General features: G+C 37.5%; 3 protein-coding genes across 3 annotated transcripts; 1 reads left to right on the plus strand and 2 right to left on the minus strand.

Annotated features, from left to right (window-relative positions):
* Positions 1 to 134: 134 nt before the first annotated feature.
* LOC111777570 (pentatricopeptide repeat-containing protein At3g50420) lies at positions 135 to 2,377 on the minus strand. Its single transcript, XM_023657229.1, has one exon. The coding sequence runs from the start codon at positions 2,356 to 2,358 to the stop codon at positions 262 to 264; it is 2,097 nt and encodes a 698-aa protein (XP_023512997.1). The 5' UTR covers positions 2,359 to 2,377; the 3' UTR covers positions 135 to 261.
* Positions 2,378 to 2,390: 13 nt separating this feature from the next.
* LOC111777574 lies at positions 2,391 to 15,487 on the plus strand. Its single transcript, XM_023657234.1, has 12 exons — positions 2,391 to 2,607; positions 2,748 to 2,810; positions 2,930 to 3,001; positions 3,101 to 3,199; positions 3,999 to 4,085; positions 4,173 to 4,781; positions 8,537 to 9,022; positions 12,885 to 12,946; positions 13,030 to 13,129; positions 13,259 to 13,338; positions 13,653 to 13,982; positions 14,962 to 15,487. The coding sequence occupies exons 1-12, from the start codon at positions 2,539 to 2,541 to the stop codon at positions 14,993 to 14,995; spliced, it is 2,091 nt and encodes a 696-aa protein (XP_023513002.1). The 5' UTR covers positions 2,391 to 2,538; the 3' UTR covers positions 14,996 to 15,487.
* Positions 15,488 to 19,729: 4,242 nt separating this feature from the next.
* LOC111777379 (serine/threonine-protein kinase SRK2I) lies at positions 19,730 to 26,222 on the minus strand. Its single transcript, XM_023656940.1, has 9 exons — positions 25,624 to 26,222; positions 24,545 to 24,619; positions 24,320 to 24,421; positions 24,199 to 24,252; positions 23,987 to 24,079; positions 23,481 to 23,573; positions 21,524 to 21,628; positions 21,344 to 21,442; positions 19,730 to 20,435 (listed from the first exon to the last, which is right to left on the minus strand). Exons 1-9 carry the CDS (start codon positions 25,798 to 25,800, stop codon positions 20,142 to 20,144), a joined length of 1,092 nt encoding a protein of 363 aa, XP_023512708.1. The 5' UTR covers positions 25,801 to 26,222; the 3' UTR covers positions 19,730 to 20,141.
* Positions 26,223 to 26,939: the final 717 nt, after the last annotated feature.

Raw genomic sequence — 26,939 nt, forward strand, 5'->3', positions numbered from 1 at the left:
GAGGCTGGTGTGATAGAAGTTTTGTATGGCGGGGTAAAATCATTTTGAGGGAACTACCTATTTTGTGAACTCACTATGGGTCGTTAAGTGTCTCCTAATTACTGGGCCACAAAAATCCCACCCAAAGCCATAAAGACCAAAATTGAATGGTGGCATTATATGATTCTCCCCAACCTCTACATTTCAAAACTTAGCCCCTAACTTTTACCAGTTGGTATAAGAACACTAATAAATTTCAGTGTCTGAAATGCTCTCACTTGATTAAACTCCTATCCCACTTGATTCATCCATTTCTGCACCCATGTTTCCTCTCAGCCTAAGCAGCGTAACTCGAGCTTCATCAACCTCTGGATGTGACTGCAAACCACAAGAAAACGCTTGGATATGTCTCTTACTCTCAATCCAACTTAGACCAGGCTCCTTTCCCACCCTTGACTCTCTTATTCTTCTCCTCATCTCTGCAACACCATCCCATTTCCCTGCTGCCGCATACAGATTCGACAGCAAGATATGAGCTGCACTGTCTTCTGAATCTAATCCCAACACTCGTTTTGCAGCACGAACTCCCACTCTCAGATTTTTCTTAGCAACACACGAACTTAGCAGAGTTCTCCATAGCTCTGGATCACCATCTGCAAATGGTGATTTGATAATCATTTCCTCTGCTTCGTCCATGAACCCAGCTCGGCTTAACAAGCTAACCATGCAAGAATAGTGCTTACAATTTGGCATAATATTACTTTCCTTCATATAGTTCCATAAAAACTTCCCTATTTCAACTGAGCTGCTGTGGTTGCAAGCCGAAAGTAAGGAAAGAAATGTTACTTGATCTGGCTCCACACCATGGTCTCGAAGCTCAAAGAACAGATTCAATGCCTCTTCCATATTCCCATGGTGGCTGTACCCTCCAAGAATGGAGTTCCAACACTTCAAATCCGGATATGGGATTTGAGAAAATACAAACTTAGCAGAACTCAAGTCACCATTTTTGGCATACATGTCGATTAGACTCCCAAGGACATAGGTTTCAGCTTCACACCCTGTTTTTATGGCCTGAGAATGAAACGTCTCCCCCTGTTTCAGAGTGGCAAGATCAGCACACAAACTCAAAGCCAAACTGAGTGAAAAACTGTCAGTTTCATGCCCAGCCTGATGCATTTGATGAAAGCATTTGATACCCTTTTCCCCTTCTCCCATTCTTGAATACCCACTGATCATTTCAGTCCACAGAACAACATCCTTCATCGCAATACACCCAAAAACCCTCTCAGCAGCTTGAGATTCGCCGCTTCTAAATAACATGGACACGATGACACTGCTTACAAACACACTGCTTTCAAATCCATCCTTTATAACTTGAGCAACAAAAGACATTCCACTCCGAGGGCTGTCAATGGTGGCGATTACAGCTGCATAAGTATAATCGTCTGGTTTGGGAAGTGATGATTTCCGCAGTTGTAAAAATAGCTTCATGGCCATCTCTTCTTCTTCATTCTCGGAACACCCTGAGATGATTGTGTTCCAAGTAACTAAATCTGGGTTTTCAATTCTGTTGAAGATCCAAAACGCCGTATGGGTATCCCCACAGTTGCAGTACAAATCCAACAGAACATTTTGCAGAGTTCTGTCAATTATGGCATTTGAGGTGATGATACGGCCATGGACGAGTCGACCAAATTGCCAGTCTCCATTTCTACAACATATATTCAAAACCATTGAATACGTGAATTGAGTAGGAACCAGACCAATTCCCAGCATTTCATTGAACAGACGAAGCGCCTCGTTCAATTTGTCGTTCTTCAAATTTCCAAAGATCATGGAATTCCAAGCCACAATATCCTTATTGATCGTCCACCGGAAAACTTTTCCAGCAGATTCCAAATCCAAGCAATGTGAGTAAGTCCCAATTAGCGCGGTTTGCACAGGAACATCATTAACGAACCCACGTTTCACTACTTGCGTATGAACCAAAGAGCCCCAAAATCGATCTTCCATGGAAGAAGCTGCCTGCAACAAGCTCGTTAGAGTGGAGGCATTGGGTCGGAGAAATTCAAGCTCCATTTGCGAAAGCAGATTGAAAGCCAATGGAGCATGATCATGAGACCGAGAATAGGCCGCCATTAGAGCATTAAATGAAACGAGATTTCTCTGCGGCATTGTGTCGAACACTTTCTGTGACTCCCAAATTGTGCCACATCGCGCGTACATGGATACGATATTGTTGCAAATGTAAGGAGATAGAGACGAGGCGGTAGGTGCGGAGGTGAGGATCAGAGCGTGGAGCTGACGCGCCGCCTTCAGTGAGGCTACGGAAGTGCATTTTTGGACAAGCGCTGCTAAAGAAAGCGCTTCTGTCATGGGAAGACGAGCTCTTTTATTCTGGGCTTCAAAACGAGCGAAGGGTATTTTAATTTATAGGAAATATCATTTTCACCCCTCAAACATATCCTTCGCGCCAAATTCATTTCGTCTCGCAATTCGCCATGGAAACGGGATATTTCGAAGCCCCGTAGATGAACTCATCGGCGGTGCCTGCTAATGTCGCTCGGCGGTGAGAAGTGCTTGTGGCTTTGCCGGCTCGTCGATCATTGTCTTCGTCCTTTTGCAGTTAGGTTTCGCTGTTCTCAATTGTTGCCATTTCTTTTTCTCAATTGTTGCCATTTCTTTTTCTCGTTTACATCATTCGCCTCAAGTTTTCTGTGATTATCGTTGAAGAGGAGTTATGTTTTTCATTTTTTGGTGAATAGGAAGATGGAGTGGTCTTGGAGAGCAAAGAGAAGGAAAAGGAACTGCTTATTGCGCTCTCTCATGTTTGCTTCCCTTTTCTTTACTCTTTGTTTCTGTGACTCTGTTGTTGCTCTTTGATTTGGAACTTCTCAGTTTTCCTTACAAGTTTGTTGCCTCATTTTGTTGTCTGTTCATTCATTAGGTCGTAACTGAAATTCAGCGCCGGGTTCAAGAAATTGATGGTGACTCTGATAGTGTTGGTCTCTCTGTCTCTGTCTCTCTCTCTCTCTTTCTCTCTTTCTCTCTCTCTCTCTCTCTCTCTCTCTCAGACACTTGCACTTTTCGGTAACTTCATTGATGTATTGTCGATCAGGAAGGGATTCAAATGTTGATTTCTCACGAGAAAAGCAGTGATGAGTGTGACCAATCTTTTGTGAGGCATCATTGTATGGCGAAGATTATCTCTGAATTGGTAATTTCTTACAATAAATATGGACTTAGGGAGGACCAGAACATAGTTTTTGAGTTCTTTGTTCTCAATATTGCTTTTGCAGTCTATTAACTAAATGTTGATTTCTCGCGAGAAAAGCAGTGCTTATGCTCAGATGCAAAGTCATCATGCATAAACATTGATTTGTTGTGAACAGTTGTGACATGCATAAACTTGGGTGTATTTCTCTGCTCTTGTTCGTAACCTCTGTAGAAAACGAAGCTATAAAGAGCCAAGCCAATGATGGAATTGACTAGCATATTTTAAGTTTAGTAAAGTATTTAGTTCTTTATGTACATACTTGTTTAATGCATAAAAATGGGAGTTTCTCTTCTTGTAGACAAAAAGAGTGTATTTTTGTTTGTACCTTGTTTCTGATGCTGCTGTGAAGTTAAATACAGGGTATGTAACGTTCTTATTTGCACAAAGAACGCATTGTAATAGCAGAATTTTCAGGGATGTTTCTTTGACTTTTACTGGTTTTATGGACTCAATTTTTTTGACACCTTCTGTAGGTGTAAATGTACCCACCCCTTTAGAGGCTATAGTCTTGCTTCTGGACTCTTCAATTGGAAATCTTTCTTGTGATTCTCTTTCTATTAGGGAGATTTTCCTCCCTTGTTTCATTTATCAATGAAATTTATTTCGCTTCCCCGAAAAGCAATCCTCTGGATAGTCTGGTATTCTATCTCTTAATTGTATTGTTAATCTAAGTCAACAATCCTTCCAAACTTCTTCTCTACTTCACCTCTAGGAAATTTACCTTTCTCCTTATCTGCAGGTACTTTTACTAGCTTTTGAGAATCAGTATGTCAAACATCTTGTGGGCAATGTTCTTACAGCCATTACAAAATTTGTGTTTCTAACTGTATGTTACTCTACTCGTGTCTGAAATTTTAGTGTATCACTATCACCTAGGTTTTACACTAATATTTCAACCTGTTTAATTATGCAGGGAAGCACAAGACACTGGTATGAATTGGTTCACTCATTATGTTTTTGCATGGAGTTGGTGCTTGCCAGATTCATATCTTCTACTGCACCCTCAATCACTGGGTCTGAAAATTTAGACTGTTATTTATCGACCTTAAGTAATATCTTACTACCTAAGCTGAAAAATTCCAATTTGTCCACAGTTGCTGGCATTATTCAAGTTTTGCGAAATACCTTGAAATTCTTGAAGCAAGAGCAGAGTGATCTTGTTGCAGTGTTCTTTGATTCTGTTAATTCTTGTCTTTCAAAGATCCCTTGGAATTTATTGGGTAAGATCCTCACTGAGGAAAGTTTTAACATTGTAGAAGTCCAGAGCAATGATGACTCATGTCACAGTAATTTGCATCGGAAGCAAGGATTAAAATTTCTGTTCTTAGGAAATTTTGTTCAATTTCTATGTTCCTTGGCTGAGCCAAGTGACTTTGAGGAAGCTTCAGGTGGTTCGCTTACGACTCACCCCCTACTTGGTACAATTATCAACCTGATTCCAAACCTTTTTGATTGGTGCCTCAACTACCAAGTAGATCACTTTGATGGGTGCTTGTCCCGATATTTCAGTCACAAGTTGTTGGTATAAATCTCTCCTTGTACTTGCCCTCCCCAGAATATACATTGGACTAGTTTTTTTTTTATATAAGGTCAATACAGTTAGAATACCTGTTGGCTAGCTAGATTATTCAAATATGGTTATTATTGTCGTCAATTATTTATTTGGTCGAATCTTTTTAACAAGTTTGATTCTCATCGGTGGCCAAGGTATCTAATTTTAACATACAAGGAACATGTGTTGTTAGTGAAGGTTAAGATTCTATTTAAGGTAATACTTGCCTGGAACGTGTGTTTTATTGGTAGTTAAGGAACCATACATTTTTATTATAGTTCTGATTCATTTTTTGATTTTTTAGCTTTTTATTTTATTTTCTTAAAGTTACTACTGCCTAAGTTTGCCAATAATAGCAAACTTAATGTATTTCTAATCTTCTTTTCTTCTTTTTGATTTTTAATCCTTAATCTAGTTAAATCTACACATTTAAATTAACTTTCGTACTTGGTTTAGTATTCTCAATGTTTGTGCTAAATGAATTTTGATTGGACTGAGGATTTTACGATTGGTTTCAATTTCAATGTAAGATATTCTGCTGTCTATATCGTGCCATTTACAGTGTTGTATAACTATTTTGTTTCTGCTTCCACATCTTTGGGTTTTGTGGAAGGGCAGTTCAAGTGTCTGAGTTATCATGTTCAAGTCAACATGTCTTGATACCGATCTATCACCTTCTGTATTTCTATAGGGATCAATTCAGTCGAGTTCCTCACTTCGACCATAGGAATGGCCATGAAGGTGGGTTCATTATAAGTGAGGCCTCACTTTTGCTGGAGGGTTGATATCATCTTCACCCTTTCTGGTTGCTTGATGTTCATTTGGACAATTGTGGGGCTGGACCCGTGATGACCAAGCATTTGGCAAAGGGCATGGGGACGTCTTTGTGTTCAAATAGGAACTTCATCCCTAATACGACATCGAAGTCATTCATCTAAACGATCTTGGAGTCCCTTTGTCCACTCCAAGTTCCTAGTTTGATGAGGATCTTCTTTGCCACTCCCAAAATTGGTAGGGCTGCCAAGTTGACGTCTTTTATTTTCCCGAGTCTCAGTGCTAGTTAATATTCAAGCGTTCGGCTTCGGTCTTTGTCATAAAGTTGTGGGTGATCCTAGAGTTGACTATAGTGCTCTTGGTCACTCTGTGGTTAACCCATGCTTCCACGAACATCATGCCCCTTTCGATCGGCTCCTTTGACTCCCCTACTTTCTTTTGAAGAGCAGATAGAAACTTTAGATCCCCATACAGGGGTTGTCAATGTTTTTAGATGAAGATCTTTCTGTCTCCTCTATTTCGAGTCTGGCTTCCGACTCCATTCCTGTGGCTTGGAAGGCCTGGAGGGCTGCCCACTTGGGGCACTCATACACCCTATGGGTCCCCTTGCAAATGAAGTAGGGTGGGGGCCGACTGAGTGATTTGGGTGGTAGAGTCCTCACCCAAAATTTCCACTCTTTTGTTGTGGGGGTCTATGATCTTCTCATCCCGTTCTATCGCCTTCCCCACTTTTGGGTGAGATCGGCTTGTTGTTCTTGTTGCCTCCAATTGAGGAGGGTTGGTTCTGTCTCACATCTTGAGATTGTTCATTGCTCCATTCAAATAACCATTCTGCCTCAGCATAAGCTGAGGAGAGGTCTTGCACTCGTTGTTCATATACCTTTGATTTTTCCCACGACTTCAATCCCTCAAGAAAATAGAAGACCTTGTCTTTCCCAGACATATCGCGAATATTCAACATTAGCACAAGAAATTGCTTGATGTATTCTCGGACATTCCCTATGTGTGTCAACTTTCTCCTAACCAATATTTCGACTTTCTCTGTAAAGAATTGTGAGCAGAGTTCTTGCTTCAATCTTTCCCATGTATCTACAGTGCATCGACCGTCTTGGATATCCATATACTTTGGCCACCACCATAGTTTTGCATCTTCAGCCAGATGCATCATCACCAATGTGACTTTTGATTCCTCTGTCATAGTGTTCCTGGCACGGAAGTATTGCTCAAGGTCGAAGATGAAGTTTTCTAGAGCCTTGGCATCCCAAACCCCACGGAAGGGTTTGGGCTTTGGAACTTTAACTTTATTGAATTGTACTGCCTCTATAGGAGTTTGGTTCCCCACCGCTCTTATGGTAAGATTTAGTTTGGCGCATAGGTTTGGCACTTTTGCCCTGACCATGTTGAGGGCCGCTTTCACATCTTCAGAGAGTCCATTGAGCATCTGAACAACCGCTTTCTGGGAGCTGTCCAAACCATTGACACGCTCTTTTATTTGGGCAACAGAACCCGTCAAGCTACCCCCTCGCTCGAAGCAACCAACTCTCGTGGCTATCTCTTCTAGGGTGTCAACCCTGAACATCAGTTCCTGAATAGGCATCCCATCAAGACAACTAGCTACTATATCAATCCAATCTTCCATCAAGACAACCAGCTCCTTTACATGCTCATCCTCGTAACGAAGATTGTCGAGGACTTGTAGATAGAGAATTTGCTCTTCGATGTCGACCAGTCGGTTGGCGTGAGACTTGTTAAATTGCTTTGTCGTGGACATGTTTACTGAAACGTTTCTTGGAGCCAATTTGGCTCTGATACCAACGGTCACAATCACACTTTCTTTTGACATTTGCAAATGATTGTGCGACACTCACCCTCGCCACTGAGTGAGTTAGCCAATTTGAATTCGAGTCATCATTGGTTGGAAGATGTATACCCAAGCCTTTGGCCCTGCTTTGAGAAGAGGGTTTCAGAAAATGGGGTAGAGAGATTTTCGAAAGAGAGTTCAAAAGTAATGACGAAAGCAATGGTGAAAGTAATGTTATAGGCTAGCAAACAAGAAAGGCAACACAACGGCTTAGATAGCATACAACTCTAGGTAGGAAAAATTGACGACCAGTCACATCCCCCTATAGTACATTATGAGACATTTCAAGTCTACTAAGCGAAGATATGATTTTGCCGAAATGTCATACTCCTAGAAAATACAATAATGAAACTATACATCAAGAAAGCGAAAAGTAGCACATATGAGGGGTTTGGCATGCAGCGGGCATGCAGCCACGGGCAACACTCCATGGACAAGCATGACCGTGACACTCAACAACTTATTTATGTAGTTCAGCCACACTCTCGGTCATAGTTTCAGCTCCTTGACTGAAATCAACAGTTGAAGGGACGTTAGCTAGATCAACCACAAGTCTAGGGAGTTAGTTTGGTATATACAATCTCAAATGGTGGCTTTCCTATGGACCGGTTCTTCATATGGCTGTAAGCAAGTTCTGCTTGAGCCAACGTGAGATCCCATTGCTTAGGCTTTCTCCAACCAAACACCAAATGAGATTCCCTAATATTCGGTGTTGGTAACTTTAGTTCTCCATGAGGAGAATGGGTTGTATTTAGATGTGGAAAGGATTTGTTTCTTCTATTATTCATCCCCTCTTGGAAAGTTATTCGTAGCTTTTTCAATAATGATCTCTTTTTGTCTCTCCTCCCCCACCCCAACTCTTCTTCATATATATATATATATTTATATACATACTTGTGCTTAATAATTTATTTCTTGTTGCTAATTGCATCTTGTTAATTTGAATATATCTGCCGGATCATATGCCCCACCAAAATATAAGGAACTGAAAATCTTAATTTTTACAAACTGCTGATGTTATGCTGCTCGTGAGTGACACAAGGTTTAATTCCGAGTGGTTCACTAAGTTAAGTAATTCTTCATTTTTCAGATATTAATGATCAGGCTTAGTTTCGGTTGCCATCTTCAATGTTCCACTCTTGTTCTATGGTTGCAACTTTGCAGAAATCGTTTCCAAAATCTCTTGCTGCTTCCAAAGCTTGAGCTGGAATCTTCCTCCGACACTTCCCTTGAAGATTCTCCATTGACCGTGAGCTATTTTGGTGAAGAACGTAGTCCATGTTCCATGCATCTACGAAGACTGGCTATTTTTCTTTTCCTCAGGTGTTCCTTAAGCTTCATATGTAAACAACCTACTGAAAAGTATGATGCATCTATAGCTCTAAAAGCTCAGTTGATGTGCACTACAAATTTGGAAAGTAAATGTGGTGGCTGCAATTGTAGCAAGAAAGCTATACTGGAGCTATATAAGTGGCTTCAGGGGAACCATCCAACAAATAATCTTTTGGATACTAAAATGTATGCAACAAACTGCATCAAGTTTGCGTCATCATTTCTCCAGCTATATATGCATGAGGTTTGTACATTTTCTTCTCTGTTCTTCACTATGTCATATAAAGCTTTACACAATAACTATTTTGTGCTTTATCTTCTATTTTATGGATGTACATTTTTCTTTGCATTGTTCCAATCGATAGGGCTTGGGCTTTATGGTGCAAGTGATTTGTACATTTTTCTCTTGATGTTTCTTGTAAAAGAAAACAAAGTAGAGATAAGATGCTAGTATGTTTTAAGCTCTATTAAACTAGATCTACAGTAATGTTTATATTTTTCCCGTGGATTCACCTCATGAATATTTCTCTAATAAATGGGGTGCTACGTCCTTGCTTTGTCCTTTACATTTAATAGTATTCTATTCAATATGAAAAGTCGTGTTGGAAATGCTGGTTTTCCATATTTGAAGCAGGGTGATGTTTAGATCGATGTTTAAGATATTTGTGTTTTAAATTTTTAATTGTTTTTCATTTACTGTATACTTATTACTTTTATGTAATATTGTCAATCACCTCAAACTGTTAGAATTGAACCTATCCAATCTAGAAGATCATTAGAAGTATTCCTACTTGGAAACTCTTGTACGAGGAAAAACACACAATGTTTCTATCTTCTACTTTAAAGAATGTATCTGAGATGGCTAAAGGAGAATCTCATAGAATAACTATTAGCTGTTTGTTTGGTTGCTCTTTTTAGTTAGAGGCAACCATCTATGATGATCAACGTGGGTGGAGTCACTTGTGCTAAACACTTCCCATGGAGCATGCCTTCTCTCTGGAAACCAACCATGGCTACTCTTCTTTTTATCTTTTTGTTGAATTTTGTTCACCTTTTGGTTGCTTTTCACACTCAAGTGATGAAGAAAATTTCATATTTTCCTAAATATGGCTAAAATATTCGTTTCTAATTCATTAGTTTTTTTATAGAGAAAATAATAATTTAACAAAGAAAAGGGCATGCCAGCTCGTATGTAGATATGTGATATACATATGTCGATTGTATATTTCATTGCACTCAACTGCAGCATCTTTTCCTTTCCTTTAAGTTTATATAGTTAAAAGAAATGGATTATCATCTCAGTAATTTATGTTTTGTTATTGTATATTTCACTTTCTAAAAAGATACTTAATCATATTGTTCGGCTTTCACACTTCATTCAAGCAAAACACAAAATGCCTTTTGTATGCCTTTTATTCCTCTAGAAATATAAGATTCATGAAATATATTGCCTTAACCATCTAAGCCACCAGAGTTTTTAAGGTGGGATGAAGGAGAAGTACTAATGAGTTATTGGAAACATTAGTCATTAATTACTTGATATTTTAGTTAAACTCATGGAAAGTACAGTTAACCTAAGTGATAATGAGAAATTAACGTTTTTGGTTATTTAGTGAGGTTGTGCTCTAATTTGGGATTAAATAGTTTTTAATACTATGGCAAAATTATTGTTTTAGGTCAAGCAGAGATTGGAGCTATTATGCCCCGAACATACCTCACTCGTAGTAGTTGTGAGTGGTTATTTTGAGTGCTGAAAACATCTACGATTATGTTGATTCAAATGATTTAATTACTGAGAACTATGGCAACTTCGAGAAATTAATGTTTGTTTTGTAAATTATTTATCTATTGAAAGCAATCAATATTTTTAATTAAGAAGTGCATGATTTATGTTTGCTAAATTGAAATTTTGATTTAATGCCATGAAATTTCGAAGAATTTATGACTTGGTATGATTTTTTCAGAAGTTTCTATGTGATTGTATGATTTTAGTTGGAATTGTCGTTTTTGACATGTTTGAGATATTCTTTGACTATTTGAGAATTTAGAAATGTATCATTGTTTGAGAAATTGAGAAATTCTAAACTCGAGAGCTACATGTCAAAACTCACGCAAGAACTCTGACTTCTAAGGTTATGGCCTAGGGCCCAAGCTTGTCTCTAACACTCATGACGACGACATTGTCTCTAATCTTGCTTATGTCTCACTTTTATGCACACTCTTCTTGGTGTGTTGGGCAATGCACTGTGCTCTTCGGTGATATCATGACACTTGCCTATTTTGGCTCACGTAGCCTGATGGGTGCCCTTCATGTGTCACCTTCTGACTGATTGCATATAGGGGACATAACCTACTCTCTTCTTAGTACAATTGTAACATTCACCCCACTTAGATTAGTCATCATTCTCAATGACTTTCTCGGGGGGCACAATCACATCGTGAATTTTGACATTGTGTGTGTTGAGTTTTTCAATGCCAATATAACCGGAGATTTGGACACATTTGGTGATGGTAATAGAACTTTGTGCTTACATTTTCAATATATTACTTTCTATGTTTTATTTATCTCGAGTTCTAAAATTGTTCATGATTTACCTTGTTTTACAGAGTTCTGAATTTCAATTTAGAATGATGGTAATTGTCTTGAATTTTTTTTCGTGGGAATCCTGACCACTCTGCTGGGCTTTTAGCTCATTCTTTTATTATTGAAATCTTGTTTATACAACTAGAGTGGCTAACATATTTTGATGAACTTGTATATAATTCCTTTAGATTGATGATTGATTATAGAATTCGGGCCTAAATGTTTTTCCTGATTAAAATCTGGGCTTTGTGATTTTAAATTTCTGAAGCAAAGTTTGACTGATGTTGGTGAGGCGCATACGGTTGTAGTATTGAAATTGGATTGTTTTGGTAGTGTTTATACAGTTTCCTTGCGGATGTGTTTTATCCATTTTCAAACGGCACTGTCAAATTTTTTATGGATTTTGTTTCAGCAAAGTTTTGTTAGCCACCAATTGTATTAAAAAAGATGTTTAGTTTTTCTAAGTTTGACAATAGGTTCCATAGTTTAACTGAGATCTATTGTCAGTACGCCATGTTCTAGGTTGGGTAGGGTAACCTAAGGCGGGTTCTGTCATTAGAGGTCGTGGGCTTGAGAGAATATATGGGAGGGCTGGGCAGTGTTGGGCAATGTGTTAATTATGCAATCACTAAGATGTTTCATTTGAATATTCATCCACTAGAAACGAATGTGAGTTTGGAGACACATCATGGATACACAAAAGCATGCCAAGTGTCGGGATCATACGACTTCATATATGAGTCCGACAGACTCATCTGTCGTCCCAAGTTGCTCACTGCTTTTTCATATTATTAGTTTAGGTTCTGTTCAAGTTGCTCACTGCTTTTTCATATTATTAGTTTAGGTTCTGTTTCAGAATAGATCAAGTAAGGGTCGTCTCAGACCCAAAGCCAAAATGCCCAACTGAGAGAATGTATATAATGGAGTTGTATTGGTTTGCTTTCTTAGCCAGCTTGTTCTGGCATACAAGTAGATATGAACTTGAACAGGGAATTGTATCACATTTGGAATCTTTTGAATAGGCATAATACTTGTCTTGACCACTTGATTTTTCGACAGTATTCGTTTTTTAATCAGTCCTAGATTTCACAAATATGTTAAGTTTATGCACGCAGTGGGTTGCGTACTAATGTTTTCTTTTTAAATGAATCTTCTAAAAGTAATTTGGGAGATATCACTCTGGAAAAGTTGATGCTTCCTGGGTGATTGGTTAACATATTCGTTTATGGGAAGGTGGTGATCTCAAGGTGAAACCTTTTGAGTAATTAACAGAAAAAAATAATTTGCAATTTGATGTTTTAAATTGAGAAAATTTGAATGTGCTTTTCATTTTAGCAGTGATATAGTTAAATTTACGAGAAGATTATTTGAAAAGGACAATTATAAGAACAACATGACCGTGTTACTTGTGATACCGTCTAAGTTGTAACTGGTGTTTCTTTCTTATAATTAAACCTTTTATTGGAAAGAAAAACATATTCAAAGAACTTATGTCTAATAATTTTATTATCTTGAACTCTAGGATGATTTACTATTCAAAGTGTTGTTGCAACTTCTTCCTCTGCCTTCTCGTTCAGGGCCATGGTTAGTAATAATCGTTTGGTTGATCTTATATTTTGCTAACTACTACTTGCAGCATATTTAAGATGGTCATTGCTTGTATTTAGGTCTTGTGAAGGACAGTCCCAGGATGTGGAGGAAGATATACTTTTTCATGTTTCAAACTTCTTTTATCCTCAGCACATGTTCCACATTTTTCTTAAGGAGGTAAGAAACATTACTTCAGATAGGACATACCCTCCACCCATGTTTCAATTCCCTCAATGCCCTATTCGCTTTGATCGCTTCTATTTCCTTGAACTGCAGACATTGTGTGACTTATGTCTCTATTTGCAGTTAAACTATGATCATGAAATGCTCTTAGATTACCTCATGTCAAAAGATTCAGGAACATATTGTTTGGAATATCTCCTGAGGTATGCGTTGTTTTAAAATAATATAATAATTTCCTTGGGTGTGCCCTACTGCTTTGTTAACTTGTTAAAATTATACATCAGAAGCACGGTTGACATCTAATTAACATGGAGTCCGATAACTTTCTTGCTCTTTGTCTGCATATTACCGTCTAAGCTTTTATTTTCTGATCTATCAGTAAGTTTTTATTATGTGGTAGTGAATGGTAATTGGTGCCTCAGAACATGGCTCTTTCACAGTGCTGGTTTTATGCACCTGGTTACTGGGCATCGTACCTTCCCTTCCTGATACTTGCCTCAAATTTTCCTTTTTGTAGATGTTTGCATATAAATGACTCCAGGCGTGCACCAGAGGATTTATCAACGGAGTGGGATGTTACAACTCACTCTTCATGCAAGAGAAGAAAAGTTTTGCTGGATAGCTCAACTATTCCAGACGAGCTATTGTCTAGTTCACCCAATCAAAGAAATGAAACTCTTCTATCTTCTGTGGACGCTAAAAATTGCGATTATAGCTACAAGCCTCAAAGATTTTGGGTAAAAGCCCTCAAGAAATCTAAAAATTGTCTGCAGTCGCTGAAAAGATCCTTGGAAAATCTTCATAGAGAGAATCTCTTTCCATACAATCCCGAAGTGCTCATAAAACGGTACGCAAATCTGCACATTGTTTCACTGAGTAAATAGATTTGCACTCTGGTTTTAATATTTTATCAGAAAATTTCTGTTTGTGTTGATTAATTTATATCATCTCTTTTGATGTATCCTGGAAATCTGTGAATAGTTTTTCTACAGGGTATGTTATCAAACCCATTTAGCTAAATAAGGCACTCTTGCCCATCACTAAAATTATGAAGGATTCTGGTTATAAGAAATTTTGTCATGGGGCATCTGATTCAGGCTGTGTGAGGTTTCTTGGCATCAAGAAAGAATTTTGTTTATACTGGTTGTTGTTTCTTGTCAATTAAAAGATCTTTTCCTAATTAGACTTGAGGTTTCGGAAAGAATGTGCCCAACCGTTATTGATTCTTCTGGCCTCAAGTTGATCTAAGCGCTATTGAATCCAAAAATATGTGGAGTTCTAATCCTACCTTCAAACATATTTGTAAGGTATGTCGAGTTTTCTTCAGAATTGGGTTGGAACTTGGAAGGGTACTCTTACATAAGAAACTTGAATCTGTAATGGAATGAAAGAACCTTTTCTGAAATTTAAGAAAAGAAAGGTCTCATTTGTCTGGAAGGAGGAATTTGGGCGTGTAACAGTCTAAGTCCAAGTCTACTGCAGGCAGATATTGTCCGTTTTGGCCTATTACGTATTGCTGTCAGCCTCACGGTTTTAAAACGTGTCTACTAGGAAGAGGTATCTACACCTTTAGAAGGAATGGTTCGTTCTCCTCTCTAACCGGTGGGAGATCTCACAAAAGGTTTATCTTGAAGTTTAGGTTGAATATCAGTCAGTTGGAGTCAATTATTTGTGGGTACAAACTGAAACCGACCTATTGATCTCACTTGGAAACCAAAGAAAATGAAATTGACCATTTGACTGGTGGTACGGTTGGTTTAGTTTCAACTGAAATCAAGTTTTCTTTTGACTGGAGTTGTATACGTTTGTCTTCTTTTTACACGCAGTTTGACGAAATTTCTGGAGCTTCCCATGGAGTAGTAAAGTAATTGGGTGGCATCAGCCCCATCCAGAGGTCCTCTTGTTGAAGCATGGAGTTCCTATTTTGGTTTAGCTCCAACTTTCCTTCAAGCTTGGACGATTCTGTCAATCCAAAAGCGTCATCTTCGAGCCCTTCAAATATCTTCGTATCTCAAATACTATGAATGAAGCTACTAATCAATTGAGTTACATTCAGGTTAGTTATTCTTTGTATGTGTGGAATATTGAAGGCCTTCATACCTGGAGCCATTCAAAGTCATATCATCAATTGAGGTAATGCAAATGTAGTGTATTTTTTCATTCAGAAATGCTTCTGCTCCAATGATAGCAGACGAGAAAACACGTTAAGTTGTCTCTCCTGTAGCTTATAGAAAGAAGCACATTCTTACTGATGCAGAAGTTAAGAGTAGGCACAACCCATTTTGTATGTATTAATTTAAGACAGTCGATTAAGAAAAAAATGATTGTATAACGATTCATTGATTCTTTTAACGCCCCTAATTTTCTTCTCCTAAATTAGTGATGTCACTACATGTATGCTTTAAAATAAGGTCTTGGACATACAAATTCATGTTTAAATTAATTAATAGGTACTAACATCACACACACAAAAAATGGCTACAAATCAAAAAAAAGAAAAAAAAAAAGAGAAAAAGCTCAAACAAAATGTAACATCTTAAAATTTAATAAATAAATAAAATCAAAATCAAAATTGGAAGCTAAAAATATAGTGGATTTTGGAACTTGAGAACTAAATAGAAAATGGACCTAAAGATTCAAGAAAGTATTTGTTATCCATATTATTCTTATAAATAAACTTTACGTGCGATCCAAAATATATAAGATGGATAGAGATGAAAAAGTGACTTGGCAATTTGGTAATCCATTCATTCTAAACGAAGTAATTGGCTAATGGATATGTCCGCGGCACATGGCTGTGCTGCTACTAACCAAGCGAACAACCAACACCTACTCTCATCCTCTAATAAGTCAATTGACTTAAATTTGGGTCGCTATTAACATAGACGATATATGCTCAAGTCTCCAATCCTAGATAAAGTTCTAGAAAAGGTTTGAAAGTCGATCTAAAAAAACAACGTTATAAGCTAGCAAACAAATAAGCAACCATCACACTCCAGTAGGAAGAATTGATAATTAGTCACATACTCCCGTAGTACATTTTTTAGGTATTTTAGTCCTGACAAGTGCAGACATGATTTTGGCAATTGGTTATATACCCTTGAATTGACATAAAGAAATAATAAAGATTTAGCGAACATGAAAGGAAGTAAAAATGATTTGGAACGAGTCTATAGTCCTAGACAACACGCCTTAGACAAGCATGATTGTAAGTAAACATGTCAATGTCAAGTCGAGTAAACATGATTGATCATTGACAAGCATGATTGATCTTGTTCAATGTCAAGATGTCTAGGAGCTTGTGAAATCTAACTAGCTTGGGTTGAGTTGTAGTTGTGGCAAGCAATCTCACCCTTAATACAGAACCAATTTCTTGATCGATCTCCCTAGGTGAGGATAAATCTTTAGTCATACATCGTGGTGTTCTGCTAGCATCAATGAGGTTTTTGTTGGAATTGACTTACTCGAGCTCTTCTCTTTAGCTTTAGGAACAATGACAACTGTGGGATAAGATCTCATCTCAATTGTAATGCTGACACCATCTTCATCCTTTTTGATGGTTGGGTAGTAGTTTGAATGATGGTCGGGTTGAACCTCTATAACCACTAAGCATTTTGCTACGGACATGGAAATGACTTTATGTTCGAGTAAGAAATCCATCTCTAACATGATATCGAAGTCATCCATCTTGATAATCACAAAATAATTGGTCTATCCACTCCAAGTGTTTATCTTGATTGGAGTTCTCTTTGCAACTTCTAAGATGTGTTGGACTACCGAATTGACAACTTTCATCTTTCATGTATCTCGATGCCAAAGAATGTTCAAGCGTTTCGCTTCGGTCTCCGACATGAAGTTGTGGGTGGCTCCAGAGTCGACCCTAGTGCTCTTGGCTGATCTGTGGTTAACCTAAGCCTCAATATACATAAAAATCCACTCCACTGGCTATTTTGTCTCTCCCACCTTCTTCTAGAGAGTAGATAAATATATTTAGGACCCCATGCAAGGGACTAACTGTGTTTCAATTTCCATCGTCTCATACTTAGCTTTTAAATTCGTTCTAAATTTGGCTTAGAAGATATGAAGTGTCGACCTTTGTGGACATTCAAATTCTCCATGAGTCCCTTGCATATGAATCAAGACAGAGTCCTTGAATGTAACTGTTCTTTTGTTATGAATTTTTACCAAAAAGGGATTCACACTCCCCTCGGTCAGGTCACCTTCCCCATCTTTGGGGAAGTTAGATATGTAATTTCTTGAATGTAACTGTTCTTTTGTTATGAATTTTTACCAAAAAAGGATTCACACTCCCCTCGGTCAGGTCACCTTCCCCATCTCTGGGGAAGTTAGATATGTAATTTCTATTACCTCCACTTACTGAAGTTTGATTTTGCCTCATATCTTGGGATTGATCGTTGCTAAGGTCAAATAGTCGTTTGATTTTAGCATAGATCGTAGAAAGGTTTTAAACTCTTTGTTAGTAGACTTTGGTCTTCACACAAGACTTCAATTCCTCGAAAAAACTGAAGATCTTATCTTTCTTGGACATATACTGAGTCTCAAATCTTTTCGGTATGCCTTAATTCCCTCAATTTTCTTGTTATTTTCTCAACATTCTCTTAGAAGAACTGCAAGTAGAGTTCTTGTTTTGAACTCTCCGAAGTGTCCACGATACATCAACCATCTTAAATGTCCATGTACTTAAATCTCCACCACAACTTTGCATCATCAGCTAGATATATTGTTGCCAACATGACAATCGTTTCCTCTACCACAGTACTTGTATCTTGAAAAGTACTATTCGAGGTCAATGATAAAGTTCTCTAGAGTCTTGAAATCTTAAACTCCATAGAAATGCTTAGGCTTTGGGGCATTTACCTTGTTATATTAGACTGCACCCTTCGGATTTGGTTCCCAACCTCTCTCATGGTTAAGTTTAACTTGGGGTTTAGACATTTCAGCCTTGACCACATCAAGGACTACTCTTACGTCTTATTTATGAGACTATCTGAACAACCATTTTTTGGGCATTGTCTAAGCCCTATATATGTTCCTGCATTTGGGCAACAAAGGCTATCGAGCTATCCCACGCTCGAAGTCACCCGCTCTTGTGGCCTTGTCTCCTAGGGTCTCAACTCTTAATATCAATTTATGGATGGGCACTTCCTCGAGGCGGCCTACCACTTTAGTGATCTTGTTGACTTTAGTGGCAATCTCATTCACGCAAGATTTTAAAAATCTCAAACCATCAGGGACTTCACTTAGGTAGAGCATCTACTCTTTGATCTCTACTAATTGGTGAACCTAGGACATGCCCAGTTGTTTTAAGATCTCTACTAATTGGTGAACCAAGGACATGCCCAGCTGTTTTAAGATCTCTACTAATTGGTGAACCTAGGATATGCCCAGTTGTTTTGTAGTGGAAATGTTTATTAACTCAAATTCAAGAAATGGGTCTTCTTTACAAATAAATGTAACAGCTTAAAATAGAATAAGACGAGCTCATAGGTGAAGGAGAAAGAAACAACACCTATTTACATCCATCAGGGCCGGGAATAGGGTATAAGAGTATAAGATCGATTAGACTTTGATACTATCACAATTGCACTTTGTCACGACTCTGCAACACGATTGTGCAACACATACTCTCACTCTCAACTAAGTCAGCCTACTAGAGTTTGAGTTGTTATTGGCATGAGTGACGTATGCTCAAGTCTTTGGCCCCGTTCTTGAGAAAATGTTTAAAAATCGATTTAAGAAAGCAATGTTAGGCTAGCAAGCAAATAAGAAACAACTATGACTTTGATAGCGAATACCCTAGGTTACCTAACAACTAGTCGCATCCTCCTAGAGTACATTTTGAGGCATTTTAGTCCTGACAAATTTTGACGTGATTTTGGCAAACGGTCATACACCCCTAAATTGACATAACAAAAATAATAAAGACATAGCTAACATGGAAACAAGTAAAATGGATTTGGAACAGATATGTGACAACATGCAACACACCTTAGACAAGCATGGTCATGACATCTGGCACACGACTATAGGTAACAAGCCTTGCACAAGCATGATCGTGACATCGAGGATTGATCGCCACTAATGATTGCACATCATGTAGTACCATATATAAAAATTTGATCACCAACCCAAGCACTATTTTGGTTATATTTCTTTTCATATAACTTTGTTTTGGAGTTGGATACAATTTATATTTAAAATGCAGGAATAAATAGGAAATTTCACAACTCAAAAAACTCAAAAACCACAAAAAATAAAGAACTAGTTTCCTGGACAAACCTAACAAACTCTTGAAAGGAAAACAAAGTGGAGGAGCATTGAGGGTGTTGAAGGGCTCACAAGTTCAAGGAACTCACTACTGCAAGAGCAACAAATTAGACACTTCAGAGAATAGCAGTTGCTTGGGGAAAGGAGCAGTTTTTCATGAAAAGTAGCTACAGAAATATAAAGGGGCTTTATTTGATCAACCAAAACTGGAGATGAATCCACATACCCTATTCCTTCTAATACCTCTATCTATTTGAAATGAAGTAGAATTTTGTTTGTGGTGCAACTAGAAAGATAGTCCATAACTTAAGAAGCAACGCCTGAAAGGGATAAATCATAACACAGAAACTCCATAACTTTTGTACATAAATTCATGCCAAATAACAACCACAAACAAATACAAAGGCAATGTCAAAAGCAATAGCAACACCAAGTTCAACTGGCTGACCTTTTAACAGCATTCTACTTTCGTCCCAACCTGTCTTCTTCATAACTCAGCCTTTAAATCTTTTCCAACAACGCGGATTAATAGCTGCGTTTTATTGACGTGGCATAATCCAAAGGAGGAGGCAAACCTGGAGTACTTAAATATAATCTACAAACTGATGAGAACAAGCTAGCTAATGTAGTCTTCCTCTTAACAAATTCTTTCAAAGTCAGAACCAGTCCCAAGAGAAAAGTCCCATAATTCTTCATTTCTGCACTTTGATATCAATTGTCAAAGTGCATACACTATTTCACCGCTGCTTTCTATATCGAGCTCAGATTCATCATCCAGATCGTCCATGTCGTCGTCGTAATCCATTTCAAGGTCATCTGTCATGCACATAAGGCCATGTGAACCAACAGCCGGTATTGTGGCTTCAGCAATTATCTGCATTATTGTATCGAGGCTCTGCATCGGTTGATCAGGCTCTTCAAATTGATTTCCCATTGTGTTTTCATCCATCAAGTCCGATGGGAGATTCTTCAAAAACCAGGAATGGTTCTTAATCTCAGGAATAGTGATTCTCTGTCGTGTAACCACATGAAAGAGAGTAAATATGAGCCGTTGTTGGATGAGATGGAGTTTCTCGATGCTGAAACTTAAACAATATAGAACTACAGAGATACAAATTTCAAAAAACTAATTATCCTGCTTGGGTTTGAAGTTGCAATCCAAATCGACAAAAGGTTGAGTTGCTGATTCAGTCAGTGACTAATTTTATGTGAAAATGTCTATATTCTTCTGTAGAAAAATGATTCCGAGAATTAAATTACTATATTAGAATTTGCAGATGTTTAGGACTTGTCTAGACTCTATTTTGAAAAAGCTATCTGATTTCTTATTATTACAACACAAATGCAGTGAAAATATGTTTAGGTGACTGCTTCTGATTGATTTTTAGAGTAAACGAAGTTAATCTCTCAAAATCATGCTTTTGTTGATAATAACCTCAATCCAAGTCATCCAATCTCAATCCTAAAAACAGTTGGGAAAACAAAAAAGTAGAAAAAAAAAAAAAAGAAAGAAAGAAAATAACTCGTCAAAAAATCTTAGTGCTCAGTGCAATGTAATATCAAGTTTCAAAAAAAGAAACCTTTATAATTACTCAAGTAACGGAAGTAATTTGGCAAAATGAAGTCAGAAAGGTTGTTCAAATAAGATATGAAAACTTGGGCATGATGAGTCCAATGTTTCAGACCAAGGAAAAGCAACCAATCCAACACATCCCAGGCAAAATAGGACGGCTCAAAGAAAAAGACCTCCCACTAAAAGCATGAGATAGAAATCCCTGGCCAGGAGATTTCGAAGTGTTGCAAAAATATGACCGATTTGAGATATTTTGAGAAAATAGCAGAACCAGGATATATAAAATAAGAATAATAAATACTCTTCATACTATAGCACAAACAAACAAGTTATTTTGGTAGTCGTACCGTTGCAGGATCTGCCTCAAAAATCCTTGATATCAGATGGCGACACTCAGTAGATATTTGAACACAATCGGGAATCGAATACTGGACACCTAGGATTCGCTGCGACGAACCAGTAGAAGAATCTTGAGTTCATGCATTTTCAAATCAGAGAAGAACAAATAATAGGACAATATTTCATACTTGTATAGTCTTTCGGAAATCCTTTGGTTCATCAGGATCCTCGAAAGGATAGGCTCCAACAAGCATTACGTAAAGGGTCACTCCACATGACCATACATCTGCAATCTGATGTTGCGTACAGAATCAAAATACAATGTTTTTCAAAGTCTAACTACAATCTAGCTAAGATGTAGTGTGTTGCATGTTCAGTAAGTACTTACAATACAATGTTTTTCAAAGTCTAACTACAATGTTTTTCAAAGTCCAACTACAATCTAGCTAAGATGTAGTGTGGTGCATGAAGTTCAGTAAGTACTTACAAGTTTATTTGACAATCAAGATGTAATTCACAATGAAGAACAAAACTGTCTATAGACTTCGATACAGCTACCATAATGTGTAATTTCAAGGCATGATAAGTTTGTAACACCGTTAAGTCTGTTACATAATTTATATGTTCTTTCAACTAAGAATATAATATAAATTTAAGCTTGGAATAAAAATTCGTGTAACATGTTAATTTATCGGGAAAGATTGAACCGGTATTGACAAGGATGAGAATTGAGAATAATTTCAAGTTTGGAACAGAGTTCCATGTTTGTTTTTTAATGAATTACCAAACTTTTATCTAGAAACAATGAAAGAATAGGATAGCATACAAAAAAAGAAAATAATAATAAAATAAAAAAATAACAAAAATCCAGAAAAAAAAGAGTTAAACTAAAGAAAGGAGACTCCAACCGAGGAAAACTAGGACCTAAAGGATAATTACNACCTCGTCACCAAAGCCCAAAGAATTCAATGTTACTGTTTCAATAACAACAACAAAGCAGACACATGTCATGTCATGCGGAAATGTTATGTCTTCGATTAGGTTCACAACCTCCCCCTTGGTTTATAGTTATCCTTTTCATCTTATTTTAAGTAATTGGAGCCTCTTTTGTAGAGGCTTTTGGCTTTTTGTCCAGGATCCTTTTGCCTTGGGCTATTCTCTGTATTTGCCCAGTTGTGTATCTTTCATTCTTGAACCAAAAAAGAAAACAAAAGAAAAAGAAAAACATAAAGCAGTCAGATACAGGTTTGACCTACAGTTCACAAGATATTCAGAACTGAAATGGTTTGAGTCAAGGGGATATGAGGGTTGAAGACCACCATTTCCCAATTCATAGCTAATTAAAAGGGAGAAGAAAAAAGGAAGAAAGAAGAAGGCCACCCATCAAATGACAAAAGGATGGCCAAAGTTGGTAGGAAACAAACAGCAACCAACTAGAACCTGGAAAATTAGTACAGCTTGTAGGAGAAGTACTTATAAGCATTTGCAAAATATCGTAATTGAATCTATTTCTGAGATGCAAGCTTATAGGTTATTCATCTTTCATCAGTGAAGTTGACCAAAGCTTTTGACCATACAAGTCGCATCATCATCCAATTTAATATGAAGGAGCTAGGAATTGATTTTGATGATTTGAGCACCCGAAGTACAGCCGAAAAAGACTAGCAATTTTGCACTGCCACTAACCTAAACTGTGTCCAACTTAAGCAAGGGCTCTAGTTGGATAGGTTGAGAACAGCATATAGGAAGACATGTCTCAGATTTTCAGAATACAAAGCTGATTGCGCAATGAAAAAGCTGAATTTAGGTATCCATGTGGCAGGTGAAGCACGCAAACTGAAGTTGAACGAGCTAGAAGAGATGAGGCTATATGCCTATAACAATGCCAAAATATCGAAAGAAAGAATCAAAGTGGCATGATATAAACATTTGTAAGCGAAAATTTTTCATTGATCAAAAGAGTTGGTCCCATTCATGATCCATAAAGTTTACCCACGTGGGGCCGTAGATCTTTTGGATAGAGACGGATGAGGAATATTCCAAACTGTTGTTCAGAAATCGGTAGTTAAGAATTCATCCATCCGTAAAACGCAGACATCAGGCACCACATTGAAGGTATCCAGAAGTAATATAGAAGAATCTTACCTTTCCATCATATTCTTGCCTTAAGAGCACTTCTGGAGCAATGTATGCAGGTGTTCCCACAGTTGACTTTGGTTGTGAATGGAGCACAGATGACTGGAGGATATAATGAATATCAGCATTCCATCGTGATGAAGCCACATAGCGATAATTTGAAAGAATTGATTCAACATGGCAATCTTTACATCGAGACTAATTAGAAAATAAAGTCAATGAATAAGATCAAATCAGACTACCCAACCAAAGTCCTTCCGCAGCCATGAAGCTTAGAATCTGATAGATAGAACTAAATATAGATTCAAATCTTATCTAGAAAATGAACATAAAACAAGTTTAAAAGAGCACGTCAACCTTCAAGAGAAACATATAAGGTTAGCTGACATCTAAACAAGAAAATATACTCAAAACTAAGTTATAAAAGGGGACAAAACAGAAAGGCATTCCATACAACTGAACAATTATACAGGAGTAAAGATTTAAGTATCAGCTAAAGTTCATGTGATCAATACCTTTGAGTAGCCAAAGTCGCATATTTTCAAACGAGGGGCTGGGCTTCCATCCAGTAAAGTGTTCTCCAATTTCAAATCCCGGTGACACACTTGCTTCACCAATAAAAGCAAATAAAAAAAGTTAAGAAAAAAAAAAATCCACTTACCTTAAAGGATAGGACTTTACAAAAGAAGATGATAAGGATTGAAGATGCATATAACAGTTGAAGTACCATTGCATGGCAGTAGCTGACTCCGGATATAAGTTGTTGAAAGAAGAAGCGAGCCTACACCAAGACAGTAATAGATCAAATGCCTGAGAAGAGAGAAATAATAGAANTCAAGAATCAAGACCTCATCCTCACTAAAGCGTCCTGCATTGCTTATACGCTCAAAGAGCTCTCCTCCGGATGCATATTCCATTATAATTGCAAGATGGGTAGTGGTCAAGATGACCTTCATACATCACAGCAGTATCCAGAGGTAGAAAATGTTTAAAAAATAATAATAATAATAATTTAAAAAAAATAAAAAAAATAAAAAAAAAATAAAATAAAAAAAGCTTAAAGTTAAGACTACCTCTTTGAACCTGACTATGTTAGGGTGCCTCAGTGACCTGTGATTGATGATTTCTCGCTGAACATTTTCATCTATCTACAAGACATAGCTTCATAAGAATTAAGAAGAGAAACATAATCCACATAGCCTTTGAATGAGAACTACCCCACTAACTATAATTGTTATTACCATTATTATTATTTTAACAAGAAACAACACTTTTAATTGGAAAAAAAAGGTGACGAATTCAAATTAATATCATAAAGAGAAAAGCCAATAAAGCATTGGAATGAGAACACCATCTAATTAAGAGCCAAAAAAGAAAAATCCGAAGTGAAATTGTCATTGAAGATTTTCTCCGGTGGATTTATCTTATCAAAAGATCCTTGGTGGGTTCTGTTCTTTTGTAACTGAATAGTTCAATTATTAACATATAAGAACATGCCAATCCTCAAACAAACCATTACTCAACTACCCGAAATAGAGCAAGTTCATGCCTGAAATACGGGAGCTCGGATAGCTAAAGAAAGGTTGAAAGAGCTAGGAGCATTAAATAACATGCTTGTTCATATAAATTTTCAGAATTTAAAATAGAAGAAAAGAACTGGACAAAAACATAGCTCATCTTCCTCGCCCGCAGTTTACGAGAAAAGGAACAACTATATAATCATCGGCGATGAATTTCATCCTTATACGCATCAGTTACTACAGCTAGTTCTCAAGTTGGAAAAGAAATTTCCAAAAATACATAAGAGTTAAAAGAAGGAAAAAGAAAGCTGAGTAATGGGAAGGCAAAATCCAAAATCCAAAATCCAAAATCCAAATTGAGATATTTCAAATTCCCAAATAACAGATAAAAAAGAAAAGCACCAATCACAAGATATTTGTGTTGAGTTTAAAAGAAAAAAGAGTCGTGAAAGCACCCAATGATTAAAAGTAGAACAGAACAAACAACCGTAAGTCACAGTAGCAATGGAAGCTAAAAACACCCAAGGGGAACAACCATCACCAAAAAAAGAGAAAGAAAGTGAAAGATTAAGCTCGAGAAGCTCACATAAAGCAGAAAAAAAATAAGAGTAAATTAGCAATACAGCATTGACCTTATCGCCTCGCTCGATATACTTGACAGCGACGAGCTCTTTGGTATGCTTATCCCTCATCAGCCTGGCGACCCCAAAGTTCCCGGAGCCGATATCCCGAACAAAATCGTAGCGGTCACTGTCGTGCATAATCGGCATATCCATGGCCGGCCCCACAGTAATCGTCGACCGATCCATCCTTGAGAGTCTCCGATGCAGTCCGATCACATAAAGAGAAATGGAAGGATTCTGCCGAAATAGAAGAAAGGGTTGAGTGGATCGGATTGTGGGATCGCCGCAGCTGGTACCGGAGGTCCACCGGTGGGATGAATTCTCGGATGAAGTATGAAGGGGTTGTGAGTGAAGTTTGGAGATTGAGGAATCGGAGAGAAAGGGAGTTGACCGGCGAGGGGATTAATATCTGTGGAACAGTGAAGGGAGAAATGGGTTCTTTGTTTTGTGCAGAGGGGATATTTTAGGCCGTACGTAAGAAAGGGGGATGAAGAAGAAGGTGAGTGGTTTAATGGGGAATGGAGAATGTTACGACGGCGTTTTGGAGCAGTGGGATTCGTGTCGTTGTAGGTAGTGAAGTTGCTTCATGCTTCTCCGTCGGTGTTCGTCCAATGAAATTGACCTTTCCTCACCTTTTGGCCTTAAATTCCTAAAATATCCCTAAATTGGATAATTCTGGTCCGTCCAGTCACGTGAATCCAAAGTGCAAAACAGTTGAAAGCTGTAATCCTGTGCGGTTGCGCCCACGTTGTAATTTCCTTCACTTTTTCCTTTTTCTTTTTCTATTATTATTATTTTTTTTTTTTCCTTTTTCAAGCAGCCCTCCACATTTCCAAAGCAATGGATAATCTTGGCTTTATAAAGAAAAAATAAATATAAAAAGTATAATTTCTTATTTTGAATTGAATGGGTAAGTCTATCACTTTATTTAAAAGTATATTAAATAAAGAAAATTAGGAGAGTTATAATTAATATAAAATAATATTAATTATAATTTTGTATTTATTTATTTTGGAAACATATAATAATAATATTAATATTAAATCAGCTACAAAAATCATTCTCACCCACCCAAGTGTCATAACATAATCAATAGATGCATGAGTTGCTACCAAACTAACCCATAATAAATAGTTTCATCTTCTTGCCCTTAGAGAGAAATGAGATATCTGGGTGAATTACTCGTAATCCTCTACTGATTTCTCTCCATGTTTTTGGTTTACAAATACAACTTATGTGCAATACTTGATACCGGATAACTGTAGGACCAAAACACTCGTCCCTCGTTGATGTCTACCCTTCACTCAACTAAGCCTTAAAGTGTT

The sequence above is a fragment of the Cucurbita pepo genome, chromosome LG16, assembly GCF_002806865.2.
Source record: "Cucurbita pepo subsp. pepo cultivar mu-cu-16 chromosome LG16, ASM280686v2, whole genome shotgun sequence".
NCBI lineage: Eukaryota > Viridiplantae > Streptophyta > Magnoliopsida > Cucurbitales > Cucurbitaceae > Cucurbita > Cucurbita pepo.

What these genes read in the sequence shown, in the direction of transcription:
- LOC111777570 (XM_023657229.1), bottom strand. Translation starts at nt 2,358, where the DNA reads ATGACAGAAGCGCTTTCTTTAGCAGCGCTTGTCCAAAAATGCACTTCC.
- LOC111777574 (XM_023657234.1), top strand. Translation starts at nt 2,539, where the DNA reads ATGTCGCTCGGCGGTGAGAAGTGCTTGTGGCTTTGCCGGCTCGTCGAT. An exon ending in CAAAATTTGTGTTTCTAACT is followed by an intron (nt 4,086 to 4,172) that starts GTATGTTACTCT and finishes TTAATTATGCAG; the next exon opens with GGAAGCACAAGACACTGGTA. An exon ending in CCTTCTCGTTCAGGGCCATG is followed by an intron (nt 12,947 to 13,029) that starts GTTAGTAATAAT and finishes GCTTGTATTTAG; the next exon opens with GTCTTGTGAAGGACAGTCCC.
- LOC111777379 (XM_023656940.1), bottom strand. Translation starts at nt 25,800, where the DNA reads ATGGATCGGTCGACGATTACTGTGGGGCCGGCCATGGATATGCCGATT. An exon ending in ACATAGTCAGGTTCAAAGAG is followed by an intron (nt 24,422 to 24,544) that starts GTAGTCTTAACT and finishes TGATGTATGAAG; the next exon opens with GTCATCTTGACCACTACCCA. An exon ending in GGCAAGAATATGATGGAAAG is followed by an intron (nt 21,629 to 23,480) that starts GTAAGATTCTTC and finishes ACGCAACATCAG; the next exon opens with ATTGCAGATGTATGGTCATG.